At 43.9% G+C, this 26,654-nt stretch overlaps 1 protein-coding gene across 6 annotated transcripts in view; it reads right to left on the bottom strand.

Moving 5' to 3' along the window:
* FGGY (FGGY carbohydrate kinase domain containing) overlaps positions 1-26,654 on the bottom strand; it is a 383,752-nt gene that overhangs the window by 46,739 nt on the left and 310,359 nt on the right. For 4 of the 6 annotated variants that reach the window (XM_024571119.3, XM_045204327.3, XM_045204325.2 and 1 more), the window contains one exon: positions 22,168-22,262. The exons of 1 other annotated variant lie outside the window; for it this stretch is intronic. In XM_024571119.3, coding sequence (XP_024426887.2) covers positions 22,168-22,262 — 95 coding nt within the window. Of the gene's footprint in view, positions 1-15,097; positions 18,219-22,167; positions 22,263-26,654 lie in introns of those variants that run through there. One more of the 6 variants, XM_053921137.2, reaches the window with a different exon arrangement.

The following is a 26,654-nucleotide window of genomic DNA, read 5'->3' as shown; positions in this document are numbered from 1 at the left end:
CCTTGCATTGCTTTACTCTATTTCACAACATTTTTTGCTAACTGAAATCATATTACTGGTTGTGACTGTTTGTTTCTGGCATTACTTGTTACTGGACTCCTGCCAACTGGAAATATAAGCTCTGTGAGGGCAGACTTGCTTTTCCATAGACACAACTGGAGGTACTCAGCAAGGAAAGGAAGACAGGTATCAAAGAGTGCATGGGGTGCACGAGCTCCCAAAGGAAAGACAAAGAAAAGTGACCTGAACTGACTCCATGGCTCTAAGATAGAAATAACAATATTAACTCTTTCATTGCATGTAACTGTGGCAAGCTCATACAGTACCTTGTTGAAGCTTCCCTTTTGGGAATTTGCAAGCATTCCATGAACAAACATAAAATGGGGATAATTTTAGTTCCTATTGCATGATATTGCTGTGGCGATAAAACGAGTTAATTCACGTGAAGTGATTTGAAGAGTGCTTGCCATATAGAAAGCATCAGCAAATGCTGCCCGTCACCCTCCTGGCCGTCGTCGTCGTCTACAACGAGATGTGACACAGAGATAATACAGGTTCGTAAGAGCTTTGATTTGCTGCACATTATATTTACTTTTTCTTTTCAAAATGAAGCACAGAACTTCTACAGGGCACAGAGTTAAAGACTTTGTTCGTGTCCCTATTTCGGGTTTAATGTAGTGCAAAGACAGTTTTACAAGAGTTATTTATCAGCATTTATATAACCAAAGAATTTTGTTGTTTTTAATAAGCACACTTATGATTGTCTCAATCAAGGATTGAAAGTTGTAAGACATGAAAATGTGAAAGACCACAAAGAACTGTGACAAACTAGAAGAAATAATAATTAAAACACTAGTGGAAAGAATAAACAGGCTACAAGGCTGAAATAAAACTTCGCAAGAACGAGCACAGAGAGCCCTGAAGAAAGAACAGAGAAGGACATCTGGAGATGTGAGGAGCAGGAAATTACCACAGGCAGTGAGTCCAAGCACCGCGTACAATAATCACTTCGCTGCAATCACTATGGGGCGTGCCTGTTACGAGGATGAAAATAGCAAGCAAACTGCTGAAAACAAGAACAAGAGTTAAATGTGTTAAATAAATACAATGATGCTTTATTAATAACTAACAAATCTGCCAGAATATATTACCCCAAGGTTGGCTAGTTCCCTACAAAAAGGATCTTTTTAGTCACAACTCTTTTTGGTTTGTCACCAGATTGGACGCCTGATGGATGGAATCAGCAACCTATCTTATGAATCTGCCATTGCCTCCTCTCTTCAACTCCAAGACCCGCAAGTATTTTGTCACTGCGCCTCGAAGAACAGGGGCATTGCCTTTTTAAAAGGTACTGAGAATGTTACACCAGCACATACAATGTCCCCTACAGCCGCTAGGTGTCGCTATTGCAAAACTAACAGAACCTTGAATCCTCAAAAGAAAAAAAAACATAGGAAGTACATTTCGTGTAAGACACTAAAAGCAGTAATAGCTCAAAAGGCAGATACCATTTATTACAGAAGCTACAAACAAGTCAGTATCTCTAAGACAACTATTAATTTCCTTTTTAATTCATGGACTTAATCCCACAGAGAAGAGGCATCTCATTTTTTTAGCAAGAAAAAAAAAATCAGGGTTGTTCTCTTTCTCTAAAACATGTACATATAAGGGCTCTGTGGAAATCCATACGATGCTAAAAATTTGTGGTATAAAATGTGTTATAATTAAATTGGCTTGATAGCACAAAAAAACTAGCATTCAGAGTAAAAATATAAGATAGTGAAAAAAGTAGTTATGTTATTTGGTATTAAACCAAAAGCTGTAATCTTATTAAATATATTTAAACATGGTTTTCATTTGGATTTGACACCTTGATTAATAGGGAAGTATTAAATAATACCTGGCAGCTAAGAGTATATTTAGGAATCAGTGCCACATAAAACATACAACGTGGACAGTTCGGATTCATTGTTATTTAAAGCTTTTCTGATCTCGTGGCTGTGAGCACACGCATATTAAAAATTAAGTACACACTCAATGCATGCTCAATCCTTTTAAAAGGCTTTTTTTTTTTTTTTTGAACCGAAGCATGCAGTGAAAAATGAACTTAACTCTGGCAAAAGGTAATGGATTCATCCCTTTGGGGACAACTGTCCTGTTTATCAAAAGAAAGGAGAAGGAAAGGTCAGAAACAGAAAAAAAAAATCCTAAGTGGTCATCACAGAGAGATGTCCAGCTTCAGAGAGGAGTTGCAATCGGTTTCTACACTAAGGATTCCTTCTTTGCAAGAGTGGAGAGGTGGAATGAACGGTACCTTTTACCTGGGGTACTGGAATGGGAAGAGAGTACCTTAAGATATGGGGAATGTGCAAATGGCTAAATGAATGCAGGAAGATGCTATGTGACTCCCAATGCATTAAAAAAAAAACTTTTATTTTTTTTTAAATGATGGGGTATCTATAGTTTTCTGGGTATTATTTTAGACACTAATCAAGGGGTGGGCACTGGGGGCAGGGGTGGTTAAGATAAGCCAGGGAAGCAGAAAATGATAATGATGCAAACAGCCAAGTGCCATAATAGAGTTCTAGTCAGTGTTTCTACTGGAAAAATAACATATCTGATGTGCACAAGCTACACAGTAAGTGCGGCTCTTCCTTTTGCAGTATCATGAGATTCCTAACGTCCTCAGGCTGGAATAAGACACCTCCGACAGGTCAAAATGTCAGATAATATCACATTACATCTCCACACATCCCAGTAGAAGAGGTCCCAGTATTATTACTTTTTTTAATTTGATAAACTAAGTTTAAATCCAGAAAAGTACAGAATACCTTATACCTCAAAAGGAAAAAAAAAAACCAGGCTCTTCTGATACAGATATTATTCTGTCCACTTACAGATGACAGAACTGAGGCTCTGAGAAGTTAATCACATTATTCAAGATTGCACATTTATTAACTTACAGAGGTTGCACTGGAACCCAAGGTTCTTTTACTTGAAAGTTCACTTTGTTAACCTCTAACCCCTACAGCCTAACTCCTTCTCAGTGGCTGGCTGAAGACCTGGGGTGGGAGCAATGAAGGAAATCGGGAGTGAGGGTGGCGGACACAGCATGAAATCTCATTTATCTCCCTCGTCACCTACTCGCAAAGAATGGGAGGAAAAGGGGCTGAGTTCTTTTCAGATACTGCTTCACAGTGCCACTATCATCCACAACCGGGCTATTTCCCCCCACTGGCCCGAAGTCACTACAAGGTTACTTAAGCATGCCAAAGTCTTCATAGCAATGATGGGTACAATCAGGGACCACAGCGAGCAGACTGTGTTGCATTAAGAACACAGCCAGGAAGGAAGGGAATTTTGATACATGCTACCACATGGATGGAACTTGGGGACATTATGCTAAGTGAAATAAGCCAGCTGCAAGAAGACAAATACTGTATGAGTCCACTTATATGAGGTACTTAGAGTAGTCAAGTTCATAGAAACAGAAAGTAAAATGGTGGTTGCCACGGCCTGGATGGAGGGGGGAATGGGAAATTGTTGTTTAATGGGTATAGAGTTTCAATTTTGTAAGATGGAGCAGAGTTCTGGATATTGGTTGCTCAATAATGTGAATAATACTTAACACTACTGAACTGTCCACTTAAAAATGGTACATTTTATGTTAAGGGTGTTTTACCACAATTAAAACTAACAAAGAATACAACCAGGAACGCCTGGTCCAGTGGTCATTTACAATACTCCTGCCTGGCACAGTATGAAGCTGACTTTCCACATTTTTAGATTCATGGAAATGAAAGTCGTTTTGTGTTACATCCAAGCTACTTATTTGGAAAGCAGGAAGTCTGGAGGAAATAGTTTTTTAAAAATGTGAAATTTACATCTGCATGTTTCATATGAATTCTCATCCTGGTCTGAGCGGCAAAGAGCTCTGTGGCCACGAATAAAGCACTTCCCCTTTCTGAGTCCCAACTTCCTCATCTGTAAAAAGGAGGGACTCAGAGGGATGATCTCCAAAGGCCCTTTCAATTCTCAGATTCCAATTCCAGTTTTTCCAAATGCTGGCACTGTGTATTAGGTATAATTCACTTACATATAGCACAGTCACTTCTGCAGTACCTACTCACTGCATTTTTCCTGAGAAATGAATGGAGGGAGGGAGGGTGCAGGGTGATGTAGGCAGACCAAAAGTAAAGACTTAAGGGTGGCATTGAAGGAGCACTAGACTGGGAATCTGAGCCTAGGAGTATAGTCAAGGACTCTACCACTTGCTAGACAGGTGAATCTGAAAGGAAGGAAGCATTTATGGGGGACTTTCATGCATATTTGTGAAGTTATATCTCCTAACAATGCATTAGGCAGTATTTATGCATTTTATAGATCTTGAAATTGAATCTCAGAAAACTACTAGTAGTAATAATAATGAGAACATTAACAATAACTACCTCCCACTTTTGATGAGCTGATTACTCAAGGCAAAAGAGCTCCGAAAGGGTAGATCTGGAGCTCAGATGCAAGTATTCTGATGCCGAGTCCAGAGTTTGCTTCACCCTTAAAAGATGGGTCTCTCCAAAAGGCCACATTAAGGCACGATTAGCCCAGCTGTGGCAGGGAGAGAGGTTTACAGCACCATCTTAGCAATCGGTTGGTGTGGTTTTTAGTGATTCAACATCTTCCATTAATTAGAGTTCCTGTTACCATGGTGATGGTTTATTATTGCTAGGCTGATAAGATGGCCAATTCAAGAATACTATCCTCCTCCTTTTCCCTGTCACTCTCCAGCAAAGTTCTGTCTCTTTTTTTCTCTTCTATCACCTAATGTAACTGACCTTTGGCCACATGGTGTGATGAGGTGGTTCTCAAGCAAGAACTCCTGTTAGACCTCTGGTGACAATCTTTGGAATTTTTTTCCCTTTCGCTCAGAGCAGAGGCTCTGTTGAATCAACTTGACTCAAATTTCATCTCTGACACTTACCAGCTCTCTGATCATTAGCAAGTTAATTATCTTTCCTGGGCTTTTTTTTTTTCATCTGAAATAAGGGATAAGAAAGCCTAACTGGCAAGGTTATTTGGAAAATTTGGTGCAACAAACAGGAAAATGCTAGCACAGGGCTTGAAATGTAGTGGGAACACAAACAGCAGCAGTTGTGACCATTAAAATAATAGCAATAATTGTCATTTACAGAGAGATAAGAAGAGACAGAGATTTAGGGTTGGGAGTTGAGATCATTTTCCTTTCATTTATTCACCAAGTATTCTAATTTGTTTTTCAATTGAAAGTTTTCTTTTTCTTTACAGCTCTTAACCCAAGATATAGTATATATTTATTTGTGTTTATTTATTTTTAACTGTCTCTTCTACTCAACTGTAAATGTGGTAAGAATTAGAATGATGTTTATTTTGCCCATCATTGGACCTGGGTGAATATCTGTGGCATGGACAAATATTTACCAAGCAGCTACTCTATCTCAATTTGTGTCAGCCACTAGAAATATGGAAATAACTAAAGCAAGATTCTTACCCTTGAGACATTCACATAAGGGCTCTGTAAAAACTGACAAAAGTAAAGGAAATGGGGTATTCATCCCTAATTCCAAAAGGGTTTTGTGTAAATCCAGTGACATAAATGGAATTAGATCTTCTGTAACTTCCTAGCACAAAGCGCTGATGCGGGGGGTGGTATGAATATCTGCATGCTCTTAAGCGCCAAGAAGGATTCAAACTGCTGGTGCTAAGCCCCCATCATAATCAGAAATTCCCTTTGAAACATACAGTTGAAAAAGAAAAAGAAAAAGAAAGGGAAGGCCTTTCGGAGGGCTTGCTCGCTGACTCTTCCCAGAACCGTCTGATCCCCTTTGCTGGGGAAGCAAGAGGTCAGATCCCCAGATGAAAAATCAATCTCCCAGAGTGGCCGGATAGAATTTCTAATTCACCGGTGCCACGACACGCAGGCTGTTTCCAGACAAGGAGAATGGGGCCCAGAGGCTTTAGCTTCCCCACCCCACTGTACACAGTCAGGCCAAGCTGACAGGCCACCCCCAGGAGCAAAGAGCATTGAACAGTCAGCCACACAGACACAGAACCCTCAAACCTACCTTTCTCAACCGCCTGGATCTCCCATTTGAAACTATTTCATTATTGTATTAAGTATTAGCATTAGTTACTTTAATATGTTTTTGGTTATTTCCTTTGAGACAACCTAGACTAATGCTGCTTCTGTTCAGCTGCCAGGCCGTGGGGACAGGGAGTGACAAGGGTAGCAGGAGACATGGTTCACCTTTTACCTGTTTTATATATTGGCTTCCCAAATGTTCCACTGCTTGACATTTTTGAAAACCAGACCTGATTCTTTCTGTTTAAAGATGAGGAATCTGAAATCCAAACACAAACTTCTTCCCCAGCTTACACAATGAGCTGTTTGGTATCTGAACCAACACTAAGAATGGAGGAGGTTAGTTTTGAAAAATGAGAGTAACTGAGAGTCAGAAGAAGCAGTCTGGATCCACTGTACGAGAGAAAGTAGTTCAGAGACACAGCTGAGAACTAGGTGGTCTAGGATTGGAGTTTATCTGTTAAAGACTCTCCATAAGTGGCTGGCTTCCTGTGTAATCGCCCACAAGTGGCTGCCCTCGTAACCAGCTCCAGGGAAATCACAAAGTATCTCCAAGTTGGTACAACACACACCTCTTCAGCACCTACTCCTGGCGAAGGATGAGGAAGACCTGGAAGCTCACACCCAAGTAGGGCAAGCAGACACTGAAACACCTCCAGGCAGTGCTAGAGATAAGCAGGGACACAGGAAAGTATAGAGGTCAGCCTCCCAAAAGGAGCTTCCCAAACCAAGGTTGCAGAAGGGTTCTGGGATTATCCCAGTGAGCAGACTATGGGGTCTGAATATCTGGGTTCCTATCTTCTTAGCTGTGTGACCTTGGGGAAGTACCTAACCTCTTTGTGATTCAGCTTCCTTGTCTGCAAAGTGCAACTAATATCAGGACCTCATGGGACTGTTGAGAGGATTATGTGAGGAGTTATACACACAAAAATGTATGAACAGGGGCAGGTGCATACTCTGGGAGTCCCCTCTGTTATTGTTTTTAGGAGCACCTTGAAGAGAAGGGTCCCAGCTGCCCACCACACTACAATACGTCGGAGTCATTAGAAAGCCTACTCCTTCCTAGCAGTCTAAGCACTTGCTTGAATCCCACTTTAGGATCATCTCAAAATTTCTCCTCCAGCATCTGTAGTTAGACAGCTTACTGTTATGAAGACAACTGCTGTAATCCAATCATTCCAAACAGTCTGGTCTGTCAGGATCCCTCCTTATCAAAGATGCTGACAGGTAAAATTGACAGGGCCAACTTGGTGGGAATTTACTCTGATCTACTCCATCTAACATACAGGCTCCTCTAGACCAAGGTCAGCTGACCTGGGGGAGGAGTGGAGGGCACAGGGGGTAGATTATGAGCTGGAGTGAGGTGGATTTGCTTACTTCCCATATGTCAGTGGCATTGTCTCAGAAGGTACCTTCTCCATTCTGAAATGCTCAAACATGATGTTATAACACGCTGGATGAAAATGTGAAAATGTGCTCTCGTGAGATAGGGCAGCTTTCTAGGGGCCTTTAAAGACTGTTCCCCTTCTATATCAGGGACTCTTTAAAACTATCAGTGATAAGTAAAAACCTTTGCTACTACTCCCAGGATGAATTAATTTACAGGAGATTTTTCTTAAGCAGGAAGCACTATTATCATCTAAAAAGCACTTAATGTTGATTTTTTTTTTTAAATGAGGCTATTAGCCTATGACATTAAAAAAAAAAACAAAACAGACAGAGTCAGGGGATGATGGGCAAAGGATGCTCCCCAGACTCCTGATCAAATTCCTAATTGATCTGTTTATAGTTAACAACCCCCACCCCCAATCAACTGTAGCCCTTACATATCCAGCTTTCCCTTCTGCTACTCGAACCTGGGGTCCTTCCCAGGTTCCGCCTGCATGCATTCCTTTGCTCTCACTAGCACCTCTGTCTGAAAACCCTCTTCCTGCTGCTTCTCCGCTCGTCCTAAGTTAATGTTTCCATTTCAAGCCGCACTTCTTATGCTTCTCATACAGAACCACACTTCTCTTTCCTGCTTGTAGCTGTTACCAGAGAGTAGATTATGTAATGGCCCTCTTTGGTTTCAGGTTGCTTCGTTTTTATTTACCTAGCCTGACTGTCAGCTCCTAGAGGTGGGGAACCTGGTCTTCCTGGACCTTTTTTTTCAATTTGTAAAAAACCAGCCCACCCTATACACCACATAACCTAGTACTACTTTGATGTCACCAGTAGAAAAGAGTGTGTGCTTGGGGACAGAAAAGCCTGTGTTCCAATTCCAGCTTGAGTATTATAACACCCAGTGGGACTTTGGGTAAGTGCTTTTAATTTTCTGAGCTTCTTTCCTCATTCGTAAAAATGGAAGCAATAAACTAACTTTCCACATAAACCTATTAAGAATTAGGTAAGAAAGCTTGAATATTGTTTCTGTCAGGAAATCTCTACAAGAAGGCCAGAGTAATAGGAATGATGTATGCAGCTTTCTTACTATCTGCTTTGAAATAAGAAGAAAGCTTGGGACACTGAGGAACAGGTATAAGTCCCTAAGAAGCACAGGCTCTGAGACAAACAGACTTAAGTTCAACTCCTAACTTCATTACTTAACAGCGCTGTGGCTTGGGGTAAATCACTTCTCTCTGAGCCTTCATTTCCTCATTTGGGGGATGAGAATAATCAGTGTGAATGGTCCACAGCTCTGGCTCAAGAAAGTGGAGTTTCTATTCCTTTTTACTAGATACTGTCTTTAATGGGCCTGCCTCTGGCTTATAGTCAAGTCTTGTCTCCTTAGAGGGAGAGCCTACTGGCTTCAAGGCCTAACTCAGAGCTGGGTATTCACTGAAGATGCTTAGGTCACTTTCTTGTCATCTGGGCTTCACTTAGATAAAGTACACTATTCTCTATGATAAGTAGCTACCCCTTCTCCAGTAGGCCTAGCTTAGCTAATTCCAATTGGGAGAGGGGAAGGAAGGCAAATTCACAGGTGATGTCGAAGCAATTCAGAGATCAGCAACAGCAGAAAGCTGTTCCCCGCTTAGGGATCAAGGGACAATGGGAAGCTGTGGTGCAACCACAGCCAGGGGCTAGAGATGTCAGGCTGGAGCTGAAACGAAAGAAGGGCTGAGTGGCCAGAACTGGAACCTGAGAGAGAGAGAGCTAAGAGCTGGGATTACACAGGAGATGCAGCTGCTGCTATAGTGAAGGGGGAAATCGCCCAACTTCTCCCTTCTTCCTGCACATCAGTCTTCCACCTGTATCTCCGATTGGCCAAACCAGAGACCAGTTACAAGGGAGCCTGGGAAATGTAATACACAGCAGAGGGGTGAATAAGCTATCAGACAGAAACTAGACAAGAAAAAGAAAAAGAAAAAGACTGCCCAACCATCTTTCAATAATATATGGAAAGTGCTAGAATAGCATGTGATTGATAATCAGCTAATAATGATAGTTAGCAACATAATATTGTTATCAATTTTATAACTCTCACTAAAAGTTTACTTATACCAGTAAGTGTAGTAAACACTTTACACATATTATCTCACTGAATCATCGCAACAATCTTATGAGGTACCTATTCTTAATAGTTATGTGTTTTGCAAAGGAGGAAGCCAGCTTAGAAAGGTGGAAGGATTAACTTAATGCACAGCTATCACATTTGAACTCAGGACTGAAGCCCAGATTTACGTGACGTCAGAGTCTATGCTCTTAGCTATGGCCCTATTTATTACTTATAATGTGAATCATACTCTTAAGAGTAGAAGGGAGGGTACTAGATAAGTCAAACATAAATTTCTCATAATTACTGGGAGGATATTTTGAAGACCTAAATTTCCAGGGCTGAAGGCCTAGAACACCTTGTGAGCATTAAATTTGCCCTAATAAAAAAAAGTAGAGATTAAAAAACAAGTATATCACCTAAGGTAGTTTATAAAGGTCCATGGCGTTCCCTCTTGAAGGCAACAGGGTATTTTTGCCGAGAGGATGCCAAGTTCAGTGGCCTCTGTAGGCTTGCTGTTTACTGACATTTGATATGCTTCAACATCTGCTGCCCTTCTCAACTGATGGGTGCTTCATTTTAGCACTTCCCTAATGCCAGGCTGGTAAAAAGCCTTCGTACTGAGGTCCCCTAAGACACTCACAGATCAGTGATACAGCTTGGTCTATAAAGGGAAGGAATGTTCAGGGAAGAGAGGTGGAGGGACATCCATCTACCACACTGGGCAGTCTCAGCTCTACTCCAGGGACAAACGACGTCTCCAGAAAGTTATAAACCTGGGCGATTCATACTCTGAAGTTTCAATATCATGTTCTGGGTTCTTAACAAGGTGAATCCTTCTGCTTCTGTGAAAGTTCATGGAACAAGTTCTAGGTTAGCTTTTAAAGGTCTGGCAAATTTAGAATTTGGCACCAGAAAAAACATGGTCTCTTTTGGAGAACTGGTACACTTCTTTGATTCTATGAACACTGTATGACTCGACACATTTCCCAGTTTTGTCTTGACTGCCTAGAAGCTCAAAGTAATCTCCTTATTTATGGGTCAGAGACCCAGAGGCCAAACCCACCCCATAAATCTCTTTGGCTTGGAACTCACCAATCCAGGATTAAAACATACCCCATTTCAATGCCCTCAGGCAGAGCATACATCCTCCAACCCAGTACAGAATCAAACCATCTGATCCACTGCCGGTATCTTCCTACATTATGTGAACCACCTGGAATCTGAAGACACACAAATTTGCAGGCCCTCTCCCTCTAATTTAAGTAGTTAGTGTATTCACCTTCTTCTACATAGTTTCTGACTTGAGAGTTTTATTCTGCTTAGTCATGTATTACAAGCTTCCTCAAATCCTTTGTGGAAGCTGAATATTAATGACAAACAACTAAACAAATTGCTTTCTTCCCCAAGCAAAACTGCCAGCAGCAGTGTAAGCAGCTGTATTCTCACTGCATCCAGGGACTGATCATTCCTCGTGAGTCACTCTGGCCTCCTCCACCTTCCCCACCTGTTAAAGGATTAGCGAGGCTGTGGGCTCAAGCCTACCACTTCCGCAAGCAGCAGAAAGAATGAACTTCTTCCTCACTAGTCAGTGAGGGGCTAAGACACAAGCGGCTTCTGCCCTATTGCTCACATCTAATATGTAAATCTAGCTCTAAGTACCTCTGAAGCACTGGGCTGCAGGGGACAGCAGAGGCTGGGTCTGGAGCTGGACTGCCTGAGTTTATGGCCAAATTCTACCACTAGCTGTCTCTGTGACCTTAGGCCAGCTTGTTGATGTCTTGATGCCTCAATTTCCTGCTTTATAAAGTGAGCCAATGATACCACCCACTTCACAGGTTTGTCCTGAGAATTAAATTAACACAGGAAATGACAATAGTACTTTCTGTGTGCCAGGCATTGTGCTAAATACGCTTCCATTCATACAACCCTGGCGGTAACATGGAACTGAGGCTCAGAGAAAATACCCGCTAAGTACCTTCCCCAGCAGGTTCCTTCACACAGCCAGCAAGCCAAGGAGAAGCCATCACCCTGGAGTGCAGCAGTGTGACCTAGAGAGCCACTTTCTCTCTTCTGCCCCATTTGATTTCCTCCTATCCTGCCCCCAGTGGACTCAGCTCGCTCACCCATGCTTGGCAGAGCCCCCAGAGTACCACGTGGCTGCAGCTCCAGCAGCTATTGTTCCATCCACTGCGTTGAGGTGAATGGGGAGAGATTTGTGCAGGATTGAGGCACCTGTTCCTCCCTCTGCTTTCAGAGAAGGCACTGCAAAGGTTAAGAGCAGTACTGGGGTCACAAGCCCACCCCGCAAGTTCCACCTCCACCAGCCCCACCACTAGCTAATCCTCTAAGGGCCCAGTTCAAACGGTGCCTCCTCAGAAGGCCTTTCTAAGCTCTGAAGACAGTGGAAGACACTCTTCCCTTGGTGCTCCATTACCTCACTGTAGAGCAATTATAACAAACGAATAACAGCCAATGTTAAATACACACTATGCCACACTGCACGTACCAACATGTTTGCTCCTTACAGCACGCGCTGTGAGATAACGTATCTGTGATGCAGATACTGCTTGTCATATTTTGCAGATGAGGGCTCGGAGGCAAACAGAAATTAAGTAACTTGCACCAGGTAAGTGGCAGGGCCATGATCTGAGCCCAGGCCCCACAGTCACTGCCATTACACTGTGTATTGACTTTTTCATAACTGTATCTGTCTGTGTCCACCTCCTCCCCGCTAGACTGGCCACTCCATGGGCACTGAGAGGTGTGCAATCTTCCTTTGTCATGCTACCATCTAGAACTGTCCCTGTCACACAGCAGGCTCCTGCTGATGAACCTGGGCTTAAAGAATTAAATGAGGAGCCTTATCACCTACTTGAATCAAGGCCCAGACATGTCTTTCCCAGACCCAGCCAACAGTCATCTGCCACCCCGGCGATCACAGCCCACCCGACCTCCAGCAGGCGAGGACGGCAGAAAATGCATCCTGACATCACAGGAAGGACCCAAGGAAAAGGTGCATTAATGGGGCGAAAACAAGCCAGCAGAGTGATTAATTTGGCCTCCTCTTCCATATTATGTTTATACAACTTGATTATATAGCACTTAATTACTAATTTGCCCTACTTAAACCAAGAGTGCTTTTAATTTTTAATGAGATAAGGGAAGAAGATGCCTTTACTTAGTGAGTAGCTATTTTATTTCCTTCTTTTGTTTTGCCCGCCAATTAATAACATTTCTAAGGAAATGCATCCCTCTCATGAATTCTTTCTCTCCATCTTCTTTGTGACCTCCCAGGTTTAAAAAGAGATGGAAATAGACAAGAGCCACTTGGAAACAAACTGACTTTGCTTCCTCATCTGGGTGGGCTGGGAAAGGCTTCGCACAGTTGAATCACATGGGACCCACACATGGTGCTGATTTGGGGAGCTAGGAATAGGTATTTCTGGGAATACCTTTTCCCAGAAATCATAACTTGGTTTTAACTGGCAACAGAGAACATAGCCAGGGGTCTCCAAACATGGCATCCCCCCCTATAAGGCCGCATTGTTTCCTGGGTATTAATGACAGATAAGTGTAAGCACTGCCCTGGGGCAGTCGGAACCTAAGAAGAGTGTAGACATTGGAGTCAGATCCGGACTTGACCGCTAGCTGTGCCACTTGCTGTTAAACCACAGGAACATTACTGGGACTTTCTGAGCCTCGGTCCCCTACCTGTACAGGTGAGGTGAATAACCCAACTTGCAAGCACTAAATATCACCTGAGAGGAAGTGCAAGAAAGTCTTAGCTTTCTTGTCTTAGCATAGATGAAGCAGGAGGTGAAAGTGGGGACAAGGGAGCCCCTTTTGAGGACTCCAGCATGTCTGTCATCATGTGCAGGGCCGTGGAGTCTAGACCAGTGCTACTCAAAGAGCAGGTCCATAATGACATAAGGAGCTTGCCCCAGAATGTGAACAAACACACTGACTCCTTCACTGAGAACGTCTTGCTGTCAATAAAACGTCATAACTGATTCACATTCTGAGGCAAGTACCTTATCGCATTGCAAATCTGTAACACAGCATTCAGAGGGGGGGACCCTTGGTCTGCAGCCTGACCTGACCACCTCTGCCCAAACACCTGATGGACATCTGCGTGTTCTCCTGAGGGCCCTCCCCAGCCTTCCCTGGGCTTAGCCAGGCTCACTTGTGCCCACTACACCAGTGAGACCCCTTTCCTTCTAACTTTGAGTCTGGCTGATGGGGAGCCCAGCAAGGGATCAGAGAGTGGGAGGAGAATGAGGTCAGGAACGTGGCTCTGTCCCTCCATGGTCTCTGACCAGCCAGCTGACCCCACAGCCTCCACACAGCCCTCTGTTCTGGGGTCACAGTACCTGTGCTCTCCCCTCACCTCTTCAGGTCTGGCTGTTACAAACCCCAAGGCACCACATCCTCCCTAGAAACTTCTCAATGCCCTGGTCCTCAATTTTATGAACAGTCGCTCCACTAAAATCTCTACAACTATCCTACTTTGAGGGTGCCCTCTGTGGGGATGTAGGCTAACTCGGTGACATTTTACTACGCATCCTAATTCTAGTCGTCTATTTCTGATGCTAGTATTTTAAATAATGGCAATCCCACTCTGCATCAGACGCGTCCATGCCCACGTGTGAACAGTCCCCAGCTTTGCAATCCCAGCCGAGGCCTTAGATTCTGGCTCCGTCCCTTTCCAGCCACAGCTTTGGTGAGTCACTTGACCTCTCTTACCTCACTTGTAAAATTATTATGATAACAGTACTGGACATTTCCTCATACACAACTTTTAACATGTTATCAAATTTTTAAATGTTTGAATTTCTTTGATATCCTTGGTTAAAGATACTCCACTCAAGTTTCTGAACCCATGGTACTTTCTTACGGTTTACTTCAGGGAACCAAGTACTTCTAACAAGCAGCTGTATTAACGACTTTTCCCTGCTGCATAGTTCTTGATCATCTGCCTCAAGGCTGCAACCGAAACTCCTTCATAGGCTTTAGTGAGACCTCATACATTCCATGACTCCGAACCAACTCTCTCCAATAGTATGTGGGGGGTGTGTGTGTGCAGTCATTTTTCAGGAGTTCTTCCCCCCAATTAAGAGATGATTCCTGACTTAACGAAAAGGTCTGGTCTTTCCTGATCTCGTTTGGTTCCACAGCCTAATTCACTGTGTTGAATATTAAGCTTATATAGCATAGGTCTGTTTTCCCTGAGTCATCCTAATGTAAAGAAATAAAATACTGAACCTGTTCATTTCCAACAAGTAATTTTTTTTATGAAACATAAAGGCATAAACATTAATTAAAATGAAGAATTAATTCCTTGTAAGCATGTGTTTCTATGGAAAGATCTTACATACTTTTCAGATTTGCGCTAGTATGAAATATTGTCTTGAATAAAATGAAGTCAGAGGGTTAGGGAACTTTATTTTAGAAACACCATTCTGTAGCCCTTCTAAGTTTCTAACAGACTCAGTTGATGTTTCACCATTTTTTCTTTTATAACAGTCCATTCTTAAGTTCCTGAGTAAAAACTTCGGGGGGTGGGGGGTATTTTGGAAAAATGTTTGTTAGCCTAAGTCTCCATGTTAATAACAATGCTATAAAAAGTGTCTTTTAATTAAAGCTCTTAATTAAAGCACTTTTTAATATCAACTTCTATAAAAAGTAAATCAGCAGATTATGATTAAAAGTAGTACATTAAAATGCTACTGGTGAGCATGCTACAAAGTATCTTCCCGGAAAAAGGAATCAGAAAATTTCCAAATCAAAGAGGGCACATTTCTTATTTTTATTTCTATATCTGATACTCAACCAAACAGTACTGAGAAATGTGTGAAGCTGATATTTTCCATAAACCACCTCACCCTGTGGAGGGCAACTGAGTTGCCACACTGGGATGTGTGACCTTCCCAAGCAACGGGTGTACATTTACTGGGATAGGGTTTGATGGGGAAAAAGAGCATGGACTCTGTATGGAGCAAGGCTATAGACCTCCCCGTTCCTCACTGTCTTCAACTGCGCAGTGGGGACTGCTAACACCCACTGGTGGCTGCAAGGGTTCTATAAAGGGTCAGGGACAGGAAGTGACCGGGAAGGAGAAGGCCTGTTCCTGGGTCCCACTGAAAGGAACAGGCGGGTCCCATGTTGTGTATTTTATATATTGAAATAACTTCTGAAAACAGAATTTTAAATGTGAGCCAATGTTTTGACTTGGACACCCATGGTCCCATTCTGCAAAGTGGATTGGAACAAAGAGATTAATTAGAACCTGAAGGTGTTGCTTTTATTTATTTATTTTGGAGAGGGAACAATTCTGGAAAGGATATGAATGTGCTGTTGGTGCTATTAACCAGGTGTAGCGATAAGTATAATGAACGTTAGGGCCCCTATCACATTCTTTTTCTCCCCACATTCTTAATTTAATCCTTCTTTAAAGTATTAATCACCATTCCAGGATTTTCTGTTGACTTTCTATGAGGCACTGACATACAGGACAGGACGCTCTGAAAATTCAATCGGAAATCTGAATCTATTTAATTAGAAACCAGAATCTCATGTCTCTAGAAACACATGCTTAAGCAGCAGAGGGCAAAAGTCAACTACACAAAGCTGATAACATCAGGACCATATGTGAAATGAATAAGACTGTAAGAGGCCCGGGAATGGAAGCTAAATGGAACTAAAATTCATGGCAACAGACAGACTGCCTGTACACAAGAAGTGTGAGCCCTGAATTTCTATATACTACAGGTGGGAGTTAAAGTGTTAATATGTATCAAACTTGTACATGTCAGGCAGACTTTTGACAGTTATACCTCATAATGTATTTTAACATAACTTAGGGTGAGTGTAAAAATTCAGCCACAGAGGTGTTAGTTGTAGCATCTGTTCAAAACAACAGAGGCGACCTAAGTATTCAAAACAGGGGACTGGTGAAAAACCATGGTCTTTCCTACGGGGTAGACAGTTATGCAGCCTGCCACCCCAGTAAATAAAGGTGTTTACATATGTTTTGGGGTGGGAGGAAAGGCTACAAAACTGTGCACTGTGTGAATACATTTTTAAAATGTAAATAATGATTTAAAAATAGTATAAAAAGACAAGAACATTAGCAACCAGAATCTCAAATAGTGGTTATTTTAGGATAGTAAGATCAGCGCTTTCATATTTTCCTTTCAGCTTAACTGAATTTTCTTTTTGTCCCCAATGAACATGAATTATCAGTCATATTCCATAAAAAGGAAAAAAAAGCAAATTATGATCGAATGTGCCAAGAAATAGGATAGTTTCGTATTTCTGAACATCCATGATACATCGGTCTTTCCAAACCTCTAGAAAGTGAAGTCAGGATAATCAGCTTTACTTTGTGAATGTAAAACTGGTATTTATGGTGACAGGAAGCCAAAGAGAACTAAAAATCACCGAAAGTTGACTCAAAATAAAACAGGACGGAGATGTATTGAATTGTAGACAAAATCATGGGCTTTGAAGCACTTCATAGGTGACGAACAGAACTGGCTGTAAACAAAGTAAACTTCGTGAAAAAGGATAGAAGGAGGGGCTTCAGCGAAGCCATGAGGGTGTCTGCGAGGACTGGTCTTCAGGGCGGGGGCCACAGTGGCCGGCGTGGATGGTTTATTTGTGGGCACACGTTACAGAAAGGGTGAGTAATCGCAGCCCTCAGCCGGCCACTTACACGTATTGGTCTGCCAGACGCGGGAGTCTGTCTGCAACGTGACAGGGAAAGGTGACGGTGGGGGCACACGGAGTCAACGGTTTAGGAGGCGCTGACCCTGACCTGTGGGAGGAAGAACTGTCTGATGAATCGCTTAATTCCTGGGCCTTATTTTCTTTACACGGGCACTCGCCTTAAATTGATTGCTAAATTCATTTTGATCTTTTGTCACTGTCTCCTTTGGCTGATTTTTGCTTCAGATGTTTCCTCCACTGCTTTTTTGGGGGGTGGGGGGTGGTGAAGGCGGGTGTCAGGATAAACATTACTGTTAGAATGAAAGCTTGCTTTGTATGGTCTGGGAACAAACCTGTCTCTGAAGATACAGGAAACCACGGAAAGCACATGCCATCTGTGGGGCCTGAAGAAAGCAGAGCGGAAAGCCATTCTGCGCGTCTGTCTCTTTGCCATTCGGCTGAGTTTTCTCTCGAGGCACCTTGAAAACGGACTCCTTGTTTTATGCGTCCTTTGCACGTCTTAGACCCTTTCTACTGCCTGGGCTTAGAAAAGACAAGAACGTTGATGTTTCATGAACTTATTTTTTCCAACGCGTGAATTTTCTAGGGCCTGGAGCCCACAGAAGTATTACAAGATGCTCCTGACGTGTAACTGTAATTATTTGGTTTCCGGGTTATTCAGAATTAGAGAAGATCACTTTGCAGCACAGTGACGGCCAAGGGAGCGATGGCTGACTTTCCAGGGAGGAGGGGTGATCCAATGGAAAGGTCACAGAGGTCAAGACTGCTTGGACTCCACGCTCCTACCAATAACAGGAGGAAGCCTCTCTTCCGAGTGTCCCCTCCCACCTACTCAGTGGCTGGACTTCTACCATGGATGTGGCATCTCTGCAGTTTGACTCCATTTAATTGATTAGGCTGTAGATATAAAGACAACCATGACGTGATTCTTATCACACTGTCTGCTGAAACACAGTTTTAAAACTACTAAAAGGAGAACACCATTTCTGGAGGGGCATAATTCTTGAAGATGTTGTTCATCATTCTATTCTTTAGTGAAAATGGATGGCTATATCAATACCATCCTAATTTGAAAAGAAAATAGTAGGCAGACTTTAGATGTCTGAAGGAAGCGGGTACAGGACAGGGCAGGGGAAGAGGGAGACTATGAGAACATGAGTGGATATAAGAACAGGTGGGGGACGCTTGGAATTGTCAGCAGGTTTCAACATGCGGAACAGCAGCGGACCTCCTAATTGACTGATCTTTCCCCCCAGAAAATCCCATCCACTGTCCTCCTCCCTGCATCTGTTAAAACTTTTTCCCAGACTTGAAATATACAGACATTTGCAATAACTATAAGTAAAACCCACAACTGTAAGGCCTCCTAATCCTTTGGTTTCACCAATGTAAGGTACACAGCTCTACCCCTAGCTGAAGTCACTGATTCATGGATCTCTTAAATTGGGAAACCCTGTCTTCCCAGGCATGTAGGTCCTTCTCTAGGTCAGCAGCCTGGAGCCTCTGGACTCCTGCTAGCCTTTCCTTTGATGTAGAGGAGATGACCCTGGCTTTCTGTACTGAAGTCTGCACACCTAGATAAGAAGTAAAATCCTCCATCTACAAAACAGCTGGCCTGCTAGAATCATTAAGCTGCTGGGAGGAATTGCTCAGTTTTCTTAAAGAAAGTAGTGTCAGGCACCATGAAGACCAAGCTAGGACCTTTGAAGTTCAAAAAACAAAAAACTATATTAAAATTCAGGTTGAAAAATATGAATCACAGCAAAGAAGCAGTTCTGTTTTACCTCAACTTGCCAGCATGCTGAGCTGGTCCCCAGGCCTGAAGCAGGCAGGTTGTCCAGATTGGTGCGTCTTCTTTGGGGAGGGCTGAATGAAGCCAAATCTTCATGCACTTACACTCTCAAAGCAGTTCCAAACGTAATCATTAGACAATGCTGCTAATTATACCCAGGGCTCACGGAGGTCATCAGAGCGTTCAAAGGCTCTTCATATCAACAGACTGGAATGACTGGCAATTCTTCTTATTTAAATATTTTTTTTAAAGGAGATAAAACAAACAAATAAAAGAGGCACTGGAGAGGCCAGGTGCCATTGTCTGAGGCTACACAACAAGCAAACACAGAGGCCGATTCTATACAGATTCTTTCAAGCATGTGATAGACATGAGGTCCCTCTCAGTCAGGGATCTACCACATTACAGTGTCTCCTACAATGAAAAACAGTCAGAAGAGGCACACACGACCTTGGGTAGAATAGGAGACACCAGCTTGTCTTTAAGATGTTGGGAGCCTCGCAGCAGCTACTCAGGCCACCAACTCCAATGTTCGATGGACCGTATCTTCGATTCTGCTCCAGAAAATCAATGAGAACTCTCATGGAGTGGAGACATCAGTGGGGAACTGTGAGTGGAGCCCTTCCGGAGCAGTAAGCTTCAGTCTGACTGGGACCCCAGTGAGGTGCCGCCAGTCACGGCGTGGAGTATTGGGCGGTGCGGCCCCACCCCGTCACCCTGCTCTCTGGGCTGCAGACTACTACTTAACGTGTGACCAATGACATTTCTCTTCAGAAAATACACCTTTAAACATTTTAGAAGCCAAAAAGTATTTTCAAGGAAAAAAAAATAGAACAAAGTAGAAATAGCATGAAAGTCAGGACAGGCTATCATCGATCCAGAGACCTTGGCTTCAATTCTGCTCTGTCCCTTATTAACTACAGTCTTGGGCGAATTACTTAAAACCTTTCTGAGCCCTGGTTTCCTCAAATACAACACAAGGATGGAAACATCTACCCTGCAGGTAGGAAGACGTCCAAATTAAATGAGGTGTCTTAGTCTGCTTGGGCTGCCATAACCAAGTGTCACAGAATGAATGTTTAAATAACAGAAATTTATCTTCTCACAGTTCTAGAGGCTGGAAGAAGGGCAAGAGCAAGCTGCTAGCACATGCCTGGTGTGCAGAGGGCCACCTTTTCCCTGGGTCCTCACACGGAGAGAAGGGGAGGGGATGAGGGTGCAAGTGTGCGTGTCCCAGCTCTCCAAGGTCTCTTCTCAGAAGGGCACCCATCCCATGTAAGAACCCCACTCTCATGATATCGTCGAACCCCAATCACCTCCCAAAGACGCACCTCCAAATACCATCTTGTTGGGGGTTTGGGCTTCAGTATAACATTCAGTCCATAATAGGAGGTAGCACATACAGGGCCTTAGCAAGCAGCTCTAGTGCTTTGTTTTAGAAATGAGAACTTGTCCCAGGAATGGCGAGGCATCTAGTTGTGAGATCGTCTTCATAGGTTGATAACATTAAAATAATCATTGATAAGTCAATGACATTTCAACAATAAATAAATGCCTCCATGTAATATTTCTGAGTACCAGAAAATCCAGGAAAAGCTGAAGATTCAATTCTACTGTCTTTGTTTACAAACTGCAGTTAAACTCCGCAAGCCTTCATGAGTAGATTCGGTTCTTGAAAGGGATATTTCAGAGCAACAATTCAAGAAGCCTGAACAATATGTAGTATATATACCACACTTCCCAAAATGCAGTACAAAGAGCACAGATAATTGAAATCAGATGTTTGCATCTGTCTGTTGGTAACAATGTATCCTTAAGTTCCATCACCTTTCTGGATCTCTGTTGCCCACGTATGTTGTTATATCAGGCAGATTCTATGGAAAGCACCTGCCATAGTTCTCGGTCATAATAGGGTCACAATAAGTTATTAGGCTACTGGAAAGCTTGGCTTCTACTCCTGATCTTGAGACCTTGGGCAAATCATTAACCTCTCTGATCCTCAGCTGAACAAATATTTCCTAAACTCTCAGCTGAGACTTGGGCACCAGACTTCTTAGTCTGGGCATTTGCTACATGTTTCAGCTTCAGCTAAGTTTCTTTATGCCTCAAGTTCCTCCCCCAACCATAAATAGGAGTAATAGAGTAACAAGCTATGGGCCTCAATGAGCATTCCTGATCCAGGGGAAAAACTCACCATGTGCTACTGATTAGTATCACAGATAAACAAATGGTCATGTCCTAGAGTCAGTAGGTGTCTGGCTAGGATGAGTCCAGGTGGTCTGACTCCAGAGCCTGTCCTTGCCACTCTACCTGGACTGCCCCTCTACCTCTTCTAAGCCTGCTGTTAATACTACTAAGTTACCACTCAAAGTCTCTTCATAAAACCCCATGTGTGAAATGTCGTTTGCAATGTGGTGGAAGGAAAAGCTTAGTCTCCTAAAAGAAACTGGTATGTTTCCTCTTTTTGAAAGTAAGAGTTGTGCAACTTATCATGTGTTCTTTTCATCTTGGCTGCCAGGAAGCTCAGAGTCAAACTGTATGCTCAATCACCACCACCAAATAGTTTCCTTCTTCCTTTATCTTTGTTCCTTATTTTTTCTTTTAATTCCTTTTTTTTTACTAACATTTTCATTTGTGTCTCTTGTTGATAGAGGCCTCAGTGGTATTTGGACAGTGGTGGGTAGAGATGAAATTAGCAAGTACAAATCTAAAATTTATAAGAAAAACTTAAGTTTTGAACCTTACCTGTTCCACTTGTTAAAATAAAATGGTCAAGTGGATATTTAAAAGAAATAATTTAAGGGGTACTTTCAAGGAGGAAAAAGAAAAAGGAAATCAACAGAAAAACAGAATGACCAGCACTAACAGGGCCAAGTCAAATAAAAACTGCAATAAATATGTCTGAGGCTAGAAGTGTTTGTGCTTTCCCTGCCTGGAACCTATCATTTCTTAATTATATCTTGTGTGTGTTTTGCAAGATGTGAGCTGCTGTCAAGAGGAAGGGCAGTCTCAGGCAGGGGAGGGGCCTCAGCCCACCTCCTGCTCCTCACATACCTGTACAGAAGTGAAATCCCCTGAGGCACAGGCACCCAGAATAGCAGCGCCCACGAGAACAGACTCCACCTCTTGGGACAGGACCACAGGCATGCCTGCACAGGACAAGACCACACCTTGGTTAGCGAGCGGGCCCGGGGCACTGTGGGGAGCCAGCAAGCAGCCCCAGCAGTAAAAACACCTGATGTGAAGGTAGCAACAAGGCACCTTCTCCCCAACCCCTGCAGTTCCTTGTCTCTTGGGATTCCTTGGGTCTAAAGGGTTTCATTGCCTGTGCCTGCTGGTGCAGTAGCCAAGAGCCCCATGGGAGCCAACGCCATATAAATCAACTCATGAGACCTTTTTGCCCAGGTTTCCCAGGCTTCTGCCAGCTGCTGCCTGCCATTTGGTTCAATTTCAGTTCATCAGACATTTCTTAAGCGCTTTGCTGGGCCCAGGGAATACAGAGCTGCATTTGACTCTGTCCTGCTGTTCTGGTCTCAAGGGGAGATGGATGAAAAAGAGATAAAGGAGGTCAATTCTGTAACTGAGATGCCCTAAGAAAATGGAAGTACTATTGAGAGGGTGTGACTAATCCCTCCAGTGGCTTCCAATTTCTGAGTACAAGGCAAAACCTTTCCAATGGCTGACAAGGCCCTCCGGGAACGGTGCCCACCCAGGTCTTCCTCTCTTCCCTCTCATCCTGGCCACATTGCCTGGCCTCCTTGCTCTTTCTTAATTCTGCCTCAGGGCCCTCACCCATGCTGTTCCTCTGTCGGAGTTGGTCACTTCCTTCTGGATGTCCACACAGCAGCTACATCTCCAAGTCTTTGCGCAAACATGTCCTTCCCACTGTGGCGTTCCTGACCGTCCAATTTAAGACAAGGACTTACCCACAGCACTCCTTATCCCTTTCCAACACTGCATTACTAAGTTTCTTGATTATGGTCTGTCTTCCCGGATAGAACATAAGCTCCACAAGGGCAGGGGCTTTGTTTTGTTCACTGCTAGATTCCAGGATTTGAGACCATTGTATAATACTTGGTAAGAGCTTAAATGAGGAAAGAAGACAGGAGGCAGGGGAAACAAGCAGGAGCAGGGCGTCACCAGAGTGGAGATGAGGATTAAGGGTGCATTTGAAGGACAAGTGGGGGTCTGCCAGGCAGGGAGGAACACGCCACGTGCCAGCTCCAGAGGCTGAGGGTTTATGGTGGGTTTAAGATGAATAGCAATCATTTAGAAGTCTTAGAATTGTATACATATGCATGTGAATAATAAATACAACATATATAAGATATAGATGTATTTGCTAATCAGGAGATGGCAGCAAACTCCACAGAGGTAACCTCTGTGGCCAGACCTACAAAATCTTTTCCTACGCAAGACAGTACTTATTTTTCCCAAAGACTGGACTCCTTTTCCTATCTTTTCTGGGAAGACTTCCCTGACATAACCTCCTTTGTACTCCCACTGTCTCCTGCCTCACCCTCCCACTCCAGGACTGGGCCAGCCATCCCAGACAAAGGGGGCAGAGAACACACATCCCAGAGTGCTCAGGAGTAGCAGCCTCCTGCTGCAGGGCTGGCCAGTACTTGAGACTTTGCTGACAAGTAGTAGGTGGGGTGGGGTCTCTGGGAAAAGCTTAGACCTGGTTCCACTAGCCCTGTGTCCTTCAGCATGTCACTTAAACTCTTTTAGCCTCAGTTTCCCCATGTGTAAAATGGCGATGATGAAGAGACTTTCCACACAGGTTTGCTGTGAGGATTAATGAGAAAGGACACACACGCAGAACACATTTTCTTGCCTATGACGAGCCTTTAAGAATGATGGCTGCTACTGTTAGAATTATTGTTGATAGAGAGTGAAGCCCTTCTGCATGCACTTCTCCTGGCCTGGAAACTGGGGTGGGGACATCTCGAGGGGAAGAACAGACACCACTCGGCACTGAAGGGCTGTGTCGGCCAAGTCGGGAGAATGCCTTTGCAGAATCCCAGGGTCATACAGACAGACTGTGAGTGTGACCCTGACTGTGACCCTGACCGTGACCGTGACCACCCCCGTGCACTGGGACTTTTGAGAAGACAGTTTCTCCAAATGTCATTCAACCCCCAAGCCCCTCTTCACCCTGCCAAAAAACCTCACCGGTTCTGAGCAGGAAGGAACCACTTGCAGGCCCCTCCCACTGGGAACTGAAAACCAGAGGAATCCTGTTGAGTTCCCCTATCAGCTCTCCAGTCATAGCCCCAAGCGCTCTGCCGCCAGACTGCCAGGGTTCCCTTGCTGTCTTAGCTGTGTAATCTGAGGCAAGTTAGCTAAGCTCTCTGTGTCTCAGTTTTCCCATCTGCAAAATGGGGCTAAAATTCCACCTACTTCACAGGGCTGCTTGAGGATTAAAAGTGCTATTGAGAGTAAGGCACTTAAAATAGTACTTGCCTCACAGAACACACTAAGTTAACACTAGTTGTTATCTCTGAAGTCTTCCCACACCTGTTATACTGGGTGGAACCAACTCACAGCTTCTATTTGCCCCTCAGGTCAGTCCCACCTCTTCCCTCCTGCCCCCCGCCCCCCCCCCACCCCCCGCCCCCGCTCTAGGTGCTCTGGGTCCAGGAACGGGAGGACCACACCTGTGGCCCAGCTGCCCTCTGGCTGCATCCTTGAGTAAGCTCCAGTCTGGCGGCTCTCGTCATGGAGCCCCAAGGTCTTAGGTTGGTTGCTTCTCTGCCCTGGCCCCTGTAAGCCTAGAGAGGTGGTAAGACTGTGTGTTGCCTCAGGCTGTTGCCTGGTGGCCAGGGTTTCCCGACACCCTGCCCCCACCTCTGTAAACAGACCCTTTGTTTGACTTTTCTTCAGCTAATCCCGTTAGAGTGTGTCCTCTACTCCCTGCCTGGACCTGACTCACAGTGACCCCAGCATTCTCTGGGTCCCTGTAGTCTCTGGACACTGGAGAGCACATACAGTCTCTGTCTGTAATGACCCAGTGGGCAGGGCATTATTGCTCTTCTTTACATCCCTACACTGCTCTTGGTGCTTGGTTCACTGGCATGCTCAGGGAGAGTTTTGGAGGAAATAAACAAATGATAAATAAGGCAGGAAGAGAAATAAATAAAGCAGTAAGGGAAACCCCTACTAAAATTGCTAGAACTGGAAAACAAAATCTAGAAGGAGGAACATTTAGTCCCCAGTCAGTGGGGGAAACCTACAATTACTTAGCACACACCAAGTACTTCCTGAAACCACAGCTAACTAAATGCCCAGGGCACAAAGGAATTCTGCCTCTGCACACAGAGGACATTTCCCAAGTTGGTGAGGCTCCACTCCTCCTGCTTGCAGGGAGCAGGCTTCCCAAAACGGCAGACGTTTACAAACCAAACATTAAGCTGTTTTCTCCTCAAACACACCTTCTTTTTGGTGTGCAGCTGCCTAAGGAAAGAAGTGAACTAACATTTGTGAGTATTTACTCCTCAGTACAATTTACAGGAGGGAAATTACTATTATTTCTATCTTCTAGCAGAGAGAAATGAGGCTGAGAGGTACAGCAACTGCCCAGAGTCACAGAGCTATTCCCACCCCCAACCCTACTCTTTCCATCGCTCCACACTTTCCTCAAAGCATCTTCCACATTCCCCTGGGTTTCCCACAGGCATTCCTGAGAATCATGTACCAGGTCTGAGGTCCCTCAAAGTTTTTCTTTGCAGGAAAACTAGAGCAATTACAATGTGTAAAAGCACCAAAAACTCTACCTCTACACCCTCTACTCTGTAAGTCTTTTATAGGAACGAAAGCAAATGTGTTGTTTTTTCCCAGTGCTGGGTGCAGGAGAGGAAGAAGGCAGCCTTGCCTGGAATGTGAACTATTTTATCTGATGCATTAATGAGTTTAGCTGAACCCAAAGCATTTAAAGGCAGATGCACTTTGCCATCACTTGTCAGTCACAGGCTTCCCAAAGCAGAGGAATTCCAGGCCAAAGAAAAGGTCCCTTTGTCTGAGGCTGTAACTGGTCCATAGTCAGAAACAAAGGGTCCAGTTTCAATCGGAATCCAAATAACGATTAACAGCATTTTCATTCAACGGCCTGAAGAACAGTTTCCAAAGCAGAACTTTCCATGGAGCCGTTGCAACCCCTGCTTCGGAGTCAGCTCGTGGATGCCAGGCCTGGAAGGGGGCCCACTTTCACAAAGGCCAGAGCCTCGGCGCCTAGTCAGGAACCGGGGTCACTCGTGTGGCCCCGCGCTTGGAGGCTGCTTCCCATTCCCTCTGGTTAGCCAAGGCTGATTTTATCTTCCAGTAGGAAGTCTTTGTGGCTGTTAGAAGGCTGGAAATTGGAAAGTCACTCACAGATCAAATTTTAAGCCTGACTCTCATCTGAACCAAGCCATTAGCTGAGTTTTAGATAAAATGGGTTTTTCTCCTGGGGAAAACCACAACATAATCTGGGTGCCTTTTCATGTCTTTCCTCTTTCTGCCTCAGAATGGCCTGCTTCCATAGGTTTTGGACACTTGGGGAA

This window comes from Desmodus rotundus, chromosome 3 (assembly GCF_022682495.2).
Source record: "Desmodus rotundus isolate HL8 chromosome 3, HLdesRot8A.1, whole genome shotgun sequence".
NCBI classification, from domain to species: domain Eukaryota; kingdom Metazoa; phylum Chordata; class Mammalia; order Chiroptera; family Phyllostomidae; genus Desmodus; species Desmodus rotundus.
The sequence above is the reverse complement of the archived record's forward strand: the minus strand, read 5'-3'. Positions and strand labels throughout refer to the sequence as shown.